The 16,663-nt window shown below is 38.8% G+C and overlaps 1 protein-coding gene across 7 annotated transcripts in view; it reads right to left on the bottom strand.

The window, feature by feature from the left end:
• tcf7 (transcription factor 7) overlaps positions 1 to 10,189 on the bottom strand; it is a 51,393-nt gene extending 41,204 nt beyond the window's left edge. For 3 of the 7 annotated variants that reach the window (XM_017705298.2, XM_017705299.2, XM_037546302.1), the window contains exons 1-3: positions 9,721 to 9,903; positions 9,503 to 9,572; positions 8,876 to 8,982 (exon numbers count right to left, since the gene is read on the bottom strand). In XM_017705298.2, coding sequence (XP_017560787.1) covers positions 8,876 to 8,982; positions 9,503 to 9,572; positions 9,721 to 9,903 — 360 coding nt within the window. Of the gene's footprint in view, positions 1 to 8,875; positions 8,983 to 9,502; positions 9,573 to 9,720 lie in introns of all 7 variants that reach the window. The other 4 variants (XM_037546301.1, XM_017705301.2, XM_017705302.2 and 1 more) reach the window with 4 other exon arrangements.
• Positions 10,190 to 16,663: the final 6,474 nt, after the last annotated feature.

Here is a 16,663-nt window from a genome sequence, read left to right on the forward strand (position 1 = left end):
TCCCTTCCGCCACCACGCAGCCTCACTCTCTCTTCGCCCACCCCCATCAGATAAGATCCAGAGAGAGAGACAGAAAGAAATAGAGAGAGATATAGAGAGAGAGAGAGGAGGAGGAGGAGAAGAGACAGACTTGCCTCCATCAACATCTTTTCCACATACAAGTATGCAGTGCAGTTGCACAAATCCAAAGATACACACATACACACTTGCATACACACGCACAAACATTGTGACTGCTCTTCCTCTAACCACACTACACCTCACCTTCACTCTACTCTAGCAGCAAGGCTTGGCCTTGATATCACTGAACACAGGATGTAAGATGTATGTCAGCGGCGCTTCTACCACAACGCTCATATACACAGTGTGCATGTGTCTGCTGATCACAGCTGAATGGCAATGAAAACACAGACAAACACACACACACACACACACAGAGTAGCACAAAGATTATACTTAAATAACCTTCTTCTAGGGAGCTGCCTCGTTGCTATGGCTAGAAGCACTACATTAAACCCGCAAGATATGTAGCGTACAAATAAAATGCTTTGAGGGTTTCCCCCTGTGGCTGCTCTGCCAACCCTCACTACCCTCATCTCTTCAATTAAAGCATTAACAGGTAATTATTGCAGGCCCTTCCAAGGTGAACTGCCAGAGCATAATCATGACTTTAATGTTCACCATCACAAACTGGATGCTATTTTTGAACATTCATCCATTTATTTGATCAAATTTTTAGATATCTACAAAGACTTTTCTTGATCTCACAAGGAGAGCTCTATTTATGGTAGTGAAATGGTTTCCAGTTGGCCCCAGATGATCATAAGGGTACAAAAACCACATGAAAAACCACATTCCATAACATTTGAAGAGAACAAGCAGTAGAAGTGGGATGCCCCTCCTTTTAGGCGAATGGCTTAGTAGCGGTATACGCATATTTAACTTCCAGCTAAAATATATACTGGATATAGACTAAGTGTAGTGTGCCCAGGTAAAGTGCTTCATTGTGTACCTGAGTGCTCTGCCAGTGGACAGTAGTGTTGCATGATATGGACAAAATGTATTATTTTGATTACACATTAGCTAGTGAATTCTTCATGTGCTTAAAGATTTAAATTATTATATTTTATATATGTTGGGTCTTGACATCACAAAATGCCCAAAATTAAACTGGAGCAACATTCTTCAACCAGGGTGATCAACCACATACGTTATTTGTATAACGTATAATAATTTTATATATATATATATATATATATATATATATATATATATATATATATATATATATATATATATATATACACACATACATACATACATACATACATACACACACACACACACACACACGTGTGTACACATATATACACGTGTGTGTGTGTGTGTGTGTGTGTGTGTGTGTATACACCAATGTGTAAAAAAGCTGGAACGCTGTGAAAAATGTAAATAAAAATAGAGTGCTATCATTTCTCAATGTGAAATAGCAAAGAACTTGTATTTCATAATCTATAGTACATAATATAATTAAAAGATTCAGACAATCCAGATAAATCTCTGTATGCAAGGGACAAGGCCGAAAACCAATGGCTGGCTGTGATATTTGGGTCCTCAGGCGGCACTGCATTAAAAACAGACAAGATTCTGCAGTGGAAATCACTGCATCTGCTCAGGAACACTTTCTAAAACCACTGTTTGTGAACAGAGGTCGTCGCTGCATCCACAAATGTGAAACAAGGCAAAGAAGAAACCATATATAAACAGCATCCAGGAATGGTGCTGCCTTCTTTTTGGAGCCCTAAGATAGATTTAGGTGAATCACTAACGACAGGAGGGACCATCCAGCTTGTTATCAGCACACAGTTCAAATGCCAGCATCCGCAACAGCATGGGGGTGCATTAGTGCACACGGCATGGGTGACGTTTACATCTGTTGAGGTGCCACTAATGCTAAAAGATATATACAGGTTGTGGAGCAACATCTGCCGTCCAGACAGCGTCTTTTCTTAGTTAGGCCTAGCTTGTTTCAGCAAGATAATGCCAAATCACATTTAGCATGGTTCCACAGTAAATGTGTCTCAATGCTAAAATTTCATTTGGATATAGGATTTTAATGATTTGCTGCCTACCAACCACTGTAGCCCCTCTCTGGAGCCAGTAATGTAAAAGAATGCAAACAAGCCCTTCACGAAGAACAGCAACTTCATGTTGTGGCTTCAACTGGAAAACAAAGTGACTGTTCTGCTGGATTGAGATAAACCACCATTTGTGATTTCAAATTTAGCCAAGATGTATAATCTTTTATCTCTTCACATATTTCTTTCTGATCACTTTGCAAGGGCTGCTGTCTATCAAGACACCAACATTTTCAATGTAAACTAGATAGGACAGTCATGCCATAACATGCCTTAATATGGAAATATTCTGGATTTGAACAAGTTAGCTTGTTTTTGGCATCATTTTATCAAATACCTTGATATGCAGCTTTTGATTTGAGGTAGACTGACATAGTTTCACAGTGGTGTGGTAGAAGGAAAAAGACACAGAAAAAGAAAGCATAAGAAAGAGAAAGAAAAAAGGAAAAAAGAAAGTTCTACATGGGACATATGGAGAAGTTGTCCCACTTCCCGCTGCTGGGGTCAGCCAACGCCCCACACACCCCGAATTAGTGTGGGCCCAGACCCACTGGAGCCTCCCCAGCCGCATGGGGCAGGCCCACGTGGGTGTGATCACAGCAGCCTAATCCCACTCCCATCTGATACCCATCTACCCAGCAGGCCTTAGCCGACTGCCACAGCTGGGTCTGCTCCCGGGAGCCTCACTCAAACACATATGGAAGCACACATGTATACGGGCATGCAAAATGTACTCATATGCTTCACATGGCTAGCGTATTAACACAAGGCTAGTGCTGAAGCATAAAAGAGTCCAACAAGGCTTTGCTTTCACACATACTGTGTCTGCACACTAAACTTGTTCCTGCTCTCCGAGGATGTCCAAAAGGGTTTGCGACAAACTCTCCTCTCTACAAGGCACCATGACAGATGATGTAGCGTTTAACAAAGTCTTCAGGAATAGCTACATACACTCATCAAAGTTGGCCTGATGAAAGGGGTTTAAAGCTAGACATATGTGGTCCAAAAAACATGCTTACGGGTGGCTCAGATATCATTTTAATGGCAATGTGGAACTCCATCCATGTGATTGTATGAAATTCCGCCTAATAGGCACTATCAAACTAAAGACAGAGAGATGGAAGTTCTAAGCGATCCTTAACACAAGAGGTAAAAATTGCTATGGTAAATGATGAGGAACCAACACAAGCAGGTCACAAAGATCTGATAAAAGGCCTAAAAAGTCTCAATTACCATCCGCCACAGTCATTTGTGTAAGATGTGGGGAGTAAACATGTCAACAAATGTAGCAAACATCTAAAAACATCTCAAGAAGGAGTCCTGGTAACCTCTCTTATGAAATATTGTGTTTTTCTTCTTTACAGTTAAGTTGTATTTGTTTAAAAGTCTCTCCCCTATCATAGAGAATGATTATATATTTTTAAGCTCATTCTGAACATCACTTAGTCCCTTCAGAGAGAGAACTCTGCCATGGATGGCATGAGGCAGAGCAGGTACAGTATTCACTTGACCTCAGTGGGTGAGCCACTCAGAGTGGGATTTTTTTTCTGCACAGAAAGCATTTTCTTTGGCCTGTATTTAAAGTAAGACTCATTTTACAATTTACGAGATTTATGTCATATCGTTGTGATAACATGCTATGTTATTTCACCCAAAAACGTCACAACCCAATGTCACAAAAATTCGATGTTACTTGTTACAGGTGTTATATCAACTTGATATCAAAGCTGACAAAAGCAGCCTTTAGGACAAACGACACGTACTGTAACTAGCCTTTATAAATAAAGGTTCAAGTCAGGACAAGCTCATGTTACTATTATTATTATTTTTCGACAATTTCTGGTCCATTATTCATAGTGACCCATCGTTTCTGAAATATTCATAAAATATAAAAGGTGTTGTTCAAACGGTATAACGCATTATTTTCTTAGACAGTGATGATAATTTGTGCAAAAAACAAGAAAGTGATGCAGTGAAAATCTTATTCTCACTATGCCTGGCCTTTTTTAATAGTGAACAGACCATGTGAACACAAGACAGTTACACAGAGCTGGTGAGAACAACAAAGAGGATAAAAGTAACCTGGGTGACCATAACACCTCTAAACAGTACTTTCGCACCTCCCTCTCCTTCCCTTGCCTCAACCACCCACCCCCCCCTTCCTCAACCTGGTTGCGGAGTTTCTCACTGCGACACCTACCAAGTAGGGCAGCAGGGACTTGCGCACACCTGGGTGAGAATAAGCTAGCCGTCTTTACTGAAATTCTGCAGAGCTGCTTTGTGACAACATCAGTTGTAAAAAGCGCTATACAAATAAATTTGATCTGGCTGTTTTGTCTTCATCAGTCTTCCACAGTGTGCCAGGCTCTTCTTGCTCACGGCTAGAGGCAGACGCCATGCCAACCAACTACATTCGAGGCTACAAAACTTTCTAACCCTTCTTCTGACTGCTGTGACTCAGAGCACCTTTGAACATTCATTTATTGCCATTTTCAGGTATTTCGTTTTTGTTTCGAAAGGCAAAAAGCGTATGCCTTGAGGACCATATATGCGTCACTGATTAGGTCTTTGCTGACATCAATGCTTTATGGTCAGGGAGTCATGGTTACCTTGAGGTGGGGGATTTTCTTTCATTTTTACAGCATTTTTGTAAATACACCAGACTGACTCACTCAGTGAAAGTCTTTTGATGGCAGAAGATACAGTAGCTGAGAAAAGAACAGACAGAGATGAAACATAACTGGATTACAAATCTCTGGACTGCTAGACACTAGCTGGGGTGAAACAAAACTAACCTAACCACTTTAGACAGGAAAACCTGACAATGTCTACACCTTTGTTCTGTGAAGTTTATTAATAAACTGGAAAGCTTGGACCATGCCCTGCTGCAAACAATGACACTGTTAATCCATGTTCCTGTGTTACTTTACACTCTAGAACCTCCAGATTACCACCACATGTAGGTGTATTTGCATGACTAGGCCTGCTCACTTGCCACCCTCCCCCTCAATGATCATCTTCCTGTAGTTTATTAACTGCTCCCTGAGAATTTGGCAGCTGTGCCAGGATGGCTCCTCCAGCATGCCTTTGTAAACAAGAGCAATTCAGTCCCCCCTTAATAGGCTGGCCAGTCTTTGTCAATGAGTCACCTGGGTGCCACATCCCACCCCCCATGCCTGTAACCCCTCAGCAGGCAAACATGAGGAACACAGCATCAGCGCCATGTGGGAATATCCAAATGACGGAAGAGATTTTCTAGACCTCCACGGGTCTTCTCAGGGGTTCCTGACTTAAAGATCAAGGATCAAGTTATTGAACCAGTTTGGGAGCAATTTGGGGACCTTTCTGTTCAATAACATGTCAATGCAAAATAAAAGACGCATATTTCTCACCTCACCATAGTCAAAACCAATGTCTGTCAACCACTGCTAACTCAACAGCTTTCACTATTAACCTGGGAAAGTAAGAACTTCTTCTTTTGCCCTTTTCTCTATTTGCTAGAACTAAAACAACAAAACAGATTTTAAACCTGCAGCGATGCTACAAGTCCTGAAATGTTGCAAAACATCAGTGTCAGCAAAACAGTGACACCACTGAGGGTTTTATAAAGTCATCCACTTCAAAGAGTCGTGGCTGTCTTATCGTCATTTGTATTTAAAAGAACAGATGCTGTTACTTCCTGCTGTCCTTTTCAAAGTGTACGCTAATTTTTACCTGAAGCCACAAAGAGAGTGTACCTTATAACTAGAACCACGTCATTATCTTAAACAGCATGGTTTGATTACAGATGTGAAACTGAGCCTTCAATGTCCTTTGAATAATTCTGAGGTTACAGTAGCCCAACGTCATACACTTTAAACAGACTTGGCAGCTTACTTAATTCTCTAATCTGAAGTTTTGAGTGACATTAAAGCCTTACATTGTCTGACATGACTAAATCGCTGGCAGAAACAATTTACCCAGAGGTTGCAAAAGCGCTTTTCTTAAAGAGTGTGTTAATCCCGGGCCCACTCCTTATCGCTGTCTGTCAGAGGCGCAAAGCGCAAGGCCCATAGCTTCTATGGATGGATTACAGCGCCTAAGCCAATGTTCCTCCTATTGTTTACACAGAAACTAAAGGTTGCTCGAACAAGCCAGAGTCAACACGGCACCACAATACAAGACAAGGCAGCCCGGTTTAGGGATGAAAAATCCACAGTTTTAGAAGTAATGAATCCCATAAACTGGGGGAAGGACAAGCATAGCTTAGATAGTTTTTGAGTAAATACATAAATAATGTGGGGATCCCCAAGTAATACTAGTAAAATCAAGTTAATCCCATTTTCTGCATGACAATGACAAGAATGTTCATTCCATGTTACAACAGAGAAGCTACAGCTTAGTGTACAAATCGGTCTGTTTAAAAGACAAGGAGACGTCCTTTCAACAGTCAGATATCAGTCAATTCTGAAATACAGACAAATAAACAATTACACATAATTCTAATCAGGACATTTAGAATCCAAATCCATTCGGTTCTCAGGGCACGCAAACTTCTTTAAAAGAAGTTTTCAACAATGGGGGCTGAGAAGTTAGGATAGAGAAAGGGAACTGTGGTCAACAAGGGAGACAAAATAGGACAGAGAAATGACTGCTCAAATGTCTTGCTCCAGGCCATTTTGTCTCCTTTAATACAGCCAGTGGAGTCAACTTTACTGATCCCCATTCAAAGCAAATCTTCTCTGCTAATCCTCAAAGTTCACTATGTCCGTCAAGCACTGCTAGCTCAACAGCTTTCACTATTAATGCCCACCCGGGACAGACAGCCAAGTTGTGTGTGTTCTTTCTTTCTTCCAATTTTGTAGTGATCTCAATCTGCATGGTTAAAGAATTCCCTCAATGAAGTAGCACATACGTTTAGACATCGTTTGTGACTTTTCATGGTTGATGTCAGGCAGGACAGTGAAGTTTTCACATAAAGAAGGTTTGGTTCTTAGCAAACCTGCCTAGGATTCGTTTTTGAATTACAGACTGTTTTTGGTCACTTGTAAGAAAAGCCTTTTCAGGGGTCTATTTGGATGCATGACTTCCAACGTCACACAAGATGAATGAAATAACACACACAACACTTTGAAAATGCTCTTGAAACAAGAAAAAATGATGGCACAGAAAAACAACGACAAGAACAAAACTTTAAAACACTTGTGTAAATGAGATGTGAGCATTAAGAACATTTACAAAGTCTTAAACATACTTCCACATTATGTGAAGGTTCTAGCAAGAACATTTGAAGTGGTATAGAGCGTTTACATCAAGTGAAGGTTCTTTGAATGTTTAAAAAGTTGTTTTAGCTTGGAAATCTTTTTTAAACATTAGTTCGTCTACGGCATTGTTAAAAAATTTGTTGTTTCTTTTTTAAGTGTGCTAGACAATAACATAGCTATACTCTATATTTCATCAAATGTATTAAAGAAACAATAAAGAAATATTCTCTCATGAATAATAGTGAAAATAACCCCTTCAGTGATAAAGCTATAATCCAATGCCACATGACCTAATTAAATTTATTTCAATAATTTCTTATTCATACATTAGTCATTTCCACAAGTATTTTAGACTATACCTTGCAATAGATAGACACAATGCCTAAAGCAGAACTCTCCATTAAAACCAGACAAACTATTAAGAAGATTTGCTTATCTTAGACAGTCTCTTAGATAGTTAGACATGCTTTAGGGCGATAAGATGGGAAAATCCATGGCATTCTGAGAACTGGAAAAGGTTACTTTCTTTTACACAGTGACTGACATGACGCTAAAGGCTCCTTTATATCCCAACTTCATGACCAGCCAAGTGACCAGCTGAGACTTACAAGGATAATGCAAAAGCCATAGTTATAGAAGAAATATGGTCACATATCACATGTGGAATAATGTCACAAACAAAAGCAGAAATACAGACATTTCATACATCTTAGCCAAACACAACAGCTGTGTCGCAACAACAGTGAATATTAGTTTTGACTCCAATGTCCCCATATAAAAAAACCACTAAATACCATCTTCCATCCATTATTAACTTTTACACTTTAGTTCTATGGGTCTCTTCGTGTTATTCTCAAATGCGTCCTTCATGCAGCCAAAAACTACATCAAACTAAAAATAAGAAAACTGAATGGGACAAGAACTGAAATCTGTTGTGCTTCCTATCACAGCACATACAGACGCACCCAAACATACACACATGCAAAAGGCACACACACACACATAAACAGACTCACAGTCAAGAAGAGCTGCAACAAACATCAAGAGGACTTGTTTACCGGTAATAGTGATCTAACAGTTCACCATTAACAAGTCAATTAGATCAAAATATATGTTTGTCATTTTTGAAACTAAGGAAAAAAAATAACAAACAATGACATTTAGGGACCCTTTGTCCTGATATCCAAAACATCAGTTCAAAGGTTTGTGATTTTAAGACTGAAATGTAGTTTCGGCTCAACACTCAAAACTAAGTACACCTGCACCTACAGCGTCTAAATAAAACAGACAAGAATGTCAGCACTAAAAATCACTTAGGCTATTATTTGTACTGGTAGATCTACATCAACCCTGCTCAGAGGAATCTGAAAACAACAGTAGTGATATCTTATCGATTGATCTTCCGTGCTATAATCCTTGTTGGTCAAGTAGACGAGTCTTTGCATCAAGTAAAACGTTATTTGTCAGTGTGACAGAGATGAAGAAAAGTGAACTTACAGATGGTGACACTGGGCCGTTAGGAAGATATGGGTCCGGCAGCATCAGAAAGGGGTATCCAGAGTAGGATGGTGCTTTGTACATCCCCCCATCTTGATGTTTTGGGCCTATCGGGGAAAAAGATGAGAGTGTGAAGAGGCTGAACAAGATTCGTGTGTTTTTAAGAGGATTTACGGGCCAGTTCTAAAGAAATACCAAGGTCGTCAATCACAGACTGCACGCACACACACGCTTTGCTTCAAATGAATTACACACATAAACATGTATGACGGACATACGTTCAGAGCTGGACATTAGTGTGGTAACGTCCCAGGTTCGCTCACAACTGCATGAAATGAGATCAGTTGAAACATCGAACCGTTATGTTACATAACCGTTACAACTTTCTCCGTCACGTACTTAACGTAGTGATAAAAACAGTAGACTGATGACGCAATTTGACTGGCAAACCTCTTCGGTTTTCCCCCGAAAAAGTTAGACATCATCAATTCAAGGCATAAAACTACGCAATGACGAAAACACAGAGTGGCTTTACTACTGTATCACCCGTAAATCATTTCCATGAGAATCACCCCATCCAGCACGCTAGCACTCACTGCAGAACCCAAGCATGTGGACCTTGCTTACCCTCGTCAAGATGTTCTCTGTGTTTCTCTGCGTAAACCCTCTGTTCGTCTTGCTGTCCCCTTCTAACCACCTGCATGCGTCCGGAGAAATGTCAGAAAAGAGGGTACCTGGTTACACTGGGTCGCTTCAGTCAAAACAGTTCAAAAACAACACGAGGCACGCCACAGACCTTCCAGAGAAACACCGAAATGTGGGGGTCTCTCAGGCGGAATACCTACCGCTGCGTTTGAGTTTTGATTTATCTCCGATTCATTCACCAGAGACGACTTGAGGTCAGCCAGGTCCCCCTCCGTAAAAGCGTTTTCTTGTATTTTCTCGTCTTGCTCACCTTCGTCTTTGAAAGAAATCATTTCATCGTTGGCACCGAGATCATCCCCCCCTCCACTGTTGAGCTGCGGCATTTTGCTGTTGAACAAGAAATTAAAAACGCTGCCTGTTTCCTGTGACCAACAAAAAAAAAAAAAAAACAAGAAAACTTTCTTGTTCTTGTTCTTTTAGAGCTCACGCGGTTCAAATGGACGAGGGGGTTAAAAAGTTGTTGTGCTATGGAGGACCTCCGCAACTTGAAAGTAATGGAGCCCGGCAGCAACAAATAGTGCTTTTGAGCCCCAGAGCAGGCCAGTAGTGCGAAGATCAAAGAGTGCCGACCGCTGATTGACAGCTTCAGTGACTCGTTGGGGGTTGAACGTTTGTTTCAGTGAAGGGTTCCGCTCTTAAAGAGACAGTGCAGCTCCAGCCTTCAGCACGCTGTGCCCTCATTCATGTGCCGACTCGACACTCAGAGTTTGTCAGAGTACCTGAAGAGAAGATGGACTGCCTCTAAAAGCTAATGCGGTTGTGTGTCCCGTGTAGCATTCACTTCAAACCAGAAGCCGAGTAGACCAATGGCGTCTGCTTCTTCACAAGCCATCGGTAAACAAACAGGAGCTAGTTTAGGCACGTTAGCACGTCTACAGTTTAGATGTAGAGCCCGTGTTTCCTGTCATGTGAATTTTTAGACAACATTTTCAATTTGAAACATTATGCTAAAAGATATGTCACAAAATCAGCCTGAGGAAGAACAGTGGGGGGAAATATTTATTATTTATTACACACCCTATACATTCTGGAATAAATGCAAACGCAAAGAGAAAAAGATGCTGGAAATGCTTGTTATGAACTTTTGTAAAACAAGTAGACCACCTTCCGATGTTAATTTATTGATGAATTTCGAGTTTGGCTATAGTTTCACAGAGTTGTAATTGAGAAATATTTATACACTCCCATGCTGTGCCTTAATATTTGAGTTACTCTATTGCCCTGAATGAAAATAACGAACCACAGCTGGGAATTAGAATGAAATACAAACAGAAATTATGCCCAATATTTGCATAAGGCTGCATATTTATACAATATCATCCATGCATATTAATAAAAAGATTAAAAATGAGCAGTTTAATGCATGCAAATCTAAATTATAAATGAGACCTTGTTTATTCGCCTTGATTAAATATAGACAGCTGTTTTTCACAGAACCAGCTTTTCTACATCATTTACTTCATGATTTCTTAATGCCTTTTTTTACAATTTATGCTTTTCAGAGCTCATGCTTGAGAGAGCCCCAACCCGGACTAAATGTTCTGTTTTTCCCTCCTCCTTTTTTGTGGTTCTTGGACTAGATTCATTCTCTATGTCCATGTTTTGGAGCCAGTTTCAGGTTGCCCAGCTTGTGCTGGAATGAGTCATCCTTTTTCCTCTGATTCGGTGTCTACAGCTTTTATCTAGTTCATTGCAATTCTAGACATGACTTGAAATGTAGGTCTGAAAAATTTACCCTCAGTCTTGTCCTATATAGTTAAGGAATGTGAAAATGTTCCAGAAAAATAGCCTACATGTACAGAAGAAGTCTTTATAGAGCAATAATTGTTGACGGTGTACATGAGACTATGCAGCCTATAAGAGATAAAGGGTCTGTTGGTGTGGAGTAAACTCTGAAATCAGACTGAAGCAGACAGCAGTCGATAATGAGGCAGGACTGTATCAAGATCTGTTACATTTATGACATTCAACGTATCGACGAAATGCGATTTTGAAATGATTTTTAAACCTGCAATTTATTCACTTATTTATTTACAGAATAGCCACAGTCTGAAATGAATAAACAGTAAGGGACAGACGCCCAATGAGCTATACATAGATTTTTTTATTGGTCTGTTCAATGGAACATTTTGTGTGAGTCCCTTTGGTAGTTTTATTTATTTATTTATTTATTTATTTATTTTATGTGGGGTAAAACGGAGAACATCTCGCATTAAATGATGGCAAAGGGAAAATATGTAGCCTGATTGTTGAATAGCCTGATTTGTCCCTTTGCTTTCAGATATTTGGACAACACAAAAAAAGTTATGCAAAAAATGTTTCCTAAAACATTTAGTCCATAGTTAAACAGAGCAACTATTATTTTGCAGAGACTTTGATGGTTTTAAGGATAAATTGCAGTTCCTAAAAATTATATACTGCACGTTCTAAATAAACTCCAGGCACATTAAAGCAGAAAACTAATTAAATCATATCCTTTCGCTGAGGTCAGCCCACATCCAAGGGAACACAGCTTAACTCAAGCCACTTGTGTGCTTTTTTATTGGTCATTCCTTCCAACCAAAGAGACTTGTACTCCCTCGCAGTATCCAGCATGCTATACAACACTTTTGAATACTTATTCTGTTCATACGTCCACTGTTTCCTTCTAGAAGGAGTATCCATTGTTCCCAAGCAGACTATCTGTAGGCTGCCAATTATCAAAAGTGACTGATGATGCAGTTCAAAGCTAAAGCAGAAGGCTGTTCTTTAATAGGATGTATGCTGTAATTGAGGCTTATTTTCATGGAAGTAGCCCTTAAGAGGTAGTATAATATTCATTATTAATTCACACAGCCTTAGATGGAATTGAGAAAAACCTTTCACATTCTACAACTGAATTGGCTGTTGAATTTGGCTGAATTTCTTGATTCTCAGGGAAAAAAGATAGCACACATCCCATAATGTGGAGGACGCATGTTTGGAACGATGAAAACCCACAGACCAAAGCTGAGCAGCTGCTTCATCCTCTCTCACGACTACACACACACACACACACACACACACACACACACACACTTCAGGCCAAAAAGAAAACCAGCGACACATCAAACATTGCTAAACAAACAAAACCTAAGTGTTGTCCTTGGGATTGAATGACCTAATGTGTTTTCCATGCCCTGGAAGGTTCTCATCCTAAGGAACTCCTAAATAGAGATTTACACAAGCTTTTATATTGGGCAAAAACTTTGGACATTGTTGTTTTGTCAAGAAAAGCTACTGTCTTTACTGTTTAATTAATAAGTGTGCATATTTTGTGATTTTTAAGGTTAAGAGCCTTCATGTTTTATAAAACATTTTGCCAAAAGTTCACCAAGTATTTTTTTTTTGCTTATGAAATATTGTTTAACATTTATGTGCTTTGCTTGTGACAGAACAAAGCAATGCCATAGAAAATCAGTAAAACCTTGATCAGGTTAGTTCTATTGGACAAAGTCACAACATAAATTCCAAGTTTGCTCTTCCACTAGTCATACTGTCATTTTAAAATTGGAAATGAAAAATGAGTTGCCTATTAAAAAAAACATGAATAAATTAAAGAGCTTCATTGAAAGTAACAATGTGACTGGTTATTGAGTACAATGTGTCATTCACAGTTACGCTACAGTTTTGGTACAGGTGAAGTAGCAGCATTCAAATACAGTGCAGGTGGTACATTCTGGTCATGTCAATTGCAACTCAGACCTACTAAAGCTGAAATGATAAAGTGACTAACAGCCAATTGCACATTGCGTGTTTGAAGCAAAAATCTATTAATTCTGATCTTGCACCCCTAATATTAACAGCATCAACATAATTCTTTGGATTAAAATTTGCATTATAAATTTCTTACATCTATATATGAAAATTTATGGTGGAGCATTTAATATTTTGCAGCGCTGGTAGTTTTTTGTTTGAGGTAAATAGAAAATCTTAAACCAAACTATGGTTACCTGAATATATATATATATATATATATATATATATATATATAAATGATCTATGCAATTTGTGATGGACTGATGACCTGTTTCCTGCCTTCCGCACAATCACTGCTGGGATAGGCTCCAGCACCCCCACGATCCAGGAGGATAAGCGGCTTAAAAAATGTGTGTGTGTGTGTGTGTGTGTGTGTGCGTGATCTGTACGATGGTTAATCATTATTTGGGGTAAAGAAAAAGAACATTATAAATCAAACTTAATCTCTTATTTCAACCAATGCTTCACATAAACTTTGATGGTTTTTAAGGAGCAACTGCAGTTCCTGAAGAAGCAAATCCGCATTTGCCTTTGACTTGCTGGAAGAGGACAAGGCCTTGAAAGTGAGGTTCTCTGGCCTGTGTAGTGTGGCCAGTGCAGGGAGAGACCTGTTGTAATCGGTGTGGCAGGAAACAAAGAACCTCGTTAATGCAAAGACTTGCCTGGGCCTTTGATGTGAAGCCAAGCCATTCACTCCTCACTGCTTACGCACTAGACACACACACACACACACACACACACACACACACACACACACACACACACACACACACACACAGAGGCACATACACACTCACATAAACGTGTAATAAAAAAAGTGTAAACTCTTTTTTCTCTGCCTGCAAGCCAAAGCGTGGCTTCTATTTAAAGACATGCAAGATCAAATCAACACGCTTGTGCTGCAGTGTTGCACTGGTGCAGGTTACCTCAGTGGAAAGAACAGTTTATCTGCGAGTGTGTGTGTGATTCTGTATATGTGTGTATATTTTTTTTCTCAAACTTGTGCAGTTATTCCATTACTGTTACAGACCTCTTATCTGCTGTGGTTGCCTAATATGGAGATGTATGTTTGCTGAATCGTTTTGAAGATGATGCAAGAAACAAGGAGGGGAAAAGATGTTAACATTAATTGCAATTGTATTTTACGTAGAGGTAACATCAATAAATTACACCAAAAAATGTTCAGATTTTCCAGAGGCTCAACTCCTCAACATATAAATCGGCATTTCTCGCACATTGATGATGGCCATCTGTGATATTCTTTTCTTGACCCAGAAGTGCCATAGCTAATTTCAGTCCAAGGGAGCATTCAACAGACTTTGTAATAGGTATCTTAAAAGTATGTACTTTTGAACAAGAACTGTTTTTCAGAAATACTTATTATTATTGATCTGGGTGTTACAAACTAATACAATGTATTTGGTTTCACTGAATGATTTATTTTATTTTTTAAGAAATAAAACAAATAAAAACTTTAAACTGTGTACTTTAAAAGACTACAAATCACTTAAATGAAACTTATCCACACCACTGTCCTCTCTGTCCAGTGATTCAAATAAAGGAACAAGAAGAAGAATTGAGCTGTTCAGAAAGGTGCATAAATCAGATATATTTTATTATTTCACTTGATCATAATCGTTAATATCGTTGTTCATTTTGATTATTTAAGCCCTCACTGTACATTTTAAACCATTTTTTTTATCATCATAAAGTTAGATGGTGGCCATTTAGAAAATGTCCATTTCTGATCTTAAAATGCATTTTCCCTGGAAACATGGCGCTTAACTGCTCTTCTAAAACCAACCATGTGGAGAACATAGTCATTAGAAGAACTAAATATGGCCTCATTCATTCTGCATGATGATCACAGGATGTGAATGAGGGGAATTTATGAGCTGCATGTCAAATTCATAGAAATGTCACAGATGTTAAAAGCAGTAGCAAAGAGTTAGAAATGCTACAAGAGATAGCTGCATTTTCATGAGCTTCACTATTCCTAACACTTCCCCTTAAGCTTTTATAAATGTAATCATAACATCTGATTATTTTTGTTCACTGCCATTTTGGTGAAAGCAATGCTAAAATTGTCAAATGTCAAATCAAAGGATTAACAATTAGTTAGCACTCACTCAAAAGATCCAGGCACCATTTCAAATGGTCTTCATTCTTCTACTGAGAATGAGAAGCTCTGAAGAATACTTGTTGTCCCACTTGAAGTAGGAGCAAACAAGCAAACCATGGTTTTGCTTTGTGTTCACTATTTATGATGCAAGCTAATGTTTTTCACATGCGAATACTGTAGCTGTGTCCATAATGCTTTAAAGGGGAATTCCATTGATTTTTAAAAATTTCTGCATATGTAAATCCGGAAGACGTAAACAAATCCACATCCTCATTCAGAGTGGTTTGCTGTGAAATGTGATATTCTGGAGAAACGTCTTGTGTCACAATTATCCAGAGTGGTGGTGATAGGAGCCAGACATCTGAAGCAATCAATACCTTTTATAGCTACCTCAAAGAAAGTTATTATATAAAATGCTTACAAATATGCTGCCGGATGCCTGAGACATTGTTTGAAGACAAAAAACATTTTTAAAATATATGCAAGATAAAGTGATACATGCAGAGTGTTGTAAAGCAAAGAAAACTATTTTATGCTTAATGGCACTGCATATAAAAGTCAGAAGGCATGTTTGGAAACAGGTGGTATTGGATAATAAATAAAATTGCTAGATTTCTTTTGTAAGCATCACAAACCTTTGTTCCTATCAACACAATTGTAAATACATTTCTAAACAATGCATCCTTTCATATCAAAACACCCTGAATGGCTGCTCATCAACTGAACTATGCCAAATTTGGTGAAAGTCCCCTTCAATACAGCTGTGTTGTTTTACTACTGAAAAATAAGCAATTTAGATTTTTTTAATATCTGCAGAAGACATGCACTTAATTACAGAAAATACATTAATCCTACATTATGTGCGTTGAATGAGTAATTATTGCTCACAAAATAACACTAAGAATTAAGTATCATCAGCAACGATGGGTTTAACTCTTTATTGTCATACAAGTGATCATAACTGCTTATGACACACTTTAAAACAATACAGCATTTTGTACATAAATACGGGAAGATTATAGGTGTCGCCGCTCTCAGAGGAATTTTTGACGATTGTGTTTTTTTTTTCACATTACTTAAATGCTGACAGCTCCGTTCATCATATAGGCATAAAGTCAAACTGTTTTTTTTTTCTTTGTGTAGATAATGAGGGAATTTAAGGAGCAGTAAAATAGTCTTCCGGG

Source organism: Pygocentrus nattereri, chromosome 16 (assembly GCF_015220715.1).
Source record: "Pygocentrus nattereri isolate fPygNat1 chromosome 16, fPygNat1.pri, whole genome shotgun sequence".
Lineage (NCBI taxonomy): Eukaryota > Metazoa > Chordata > Actinopteri > Characiformes > Serrasalmidae > Pygocentrus > Pygocentrus nattereri.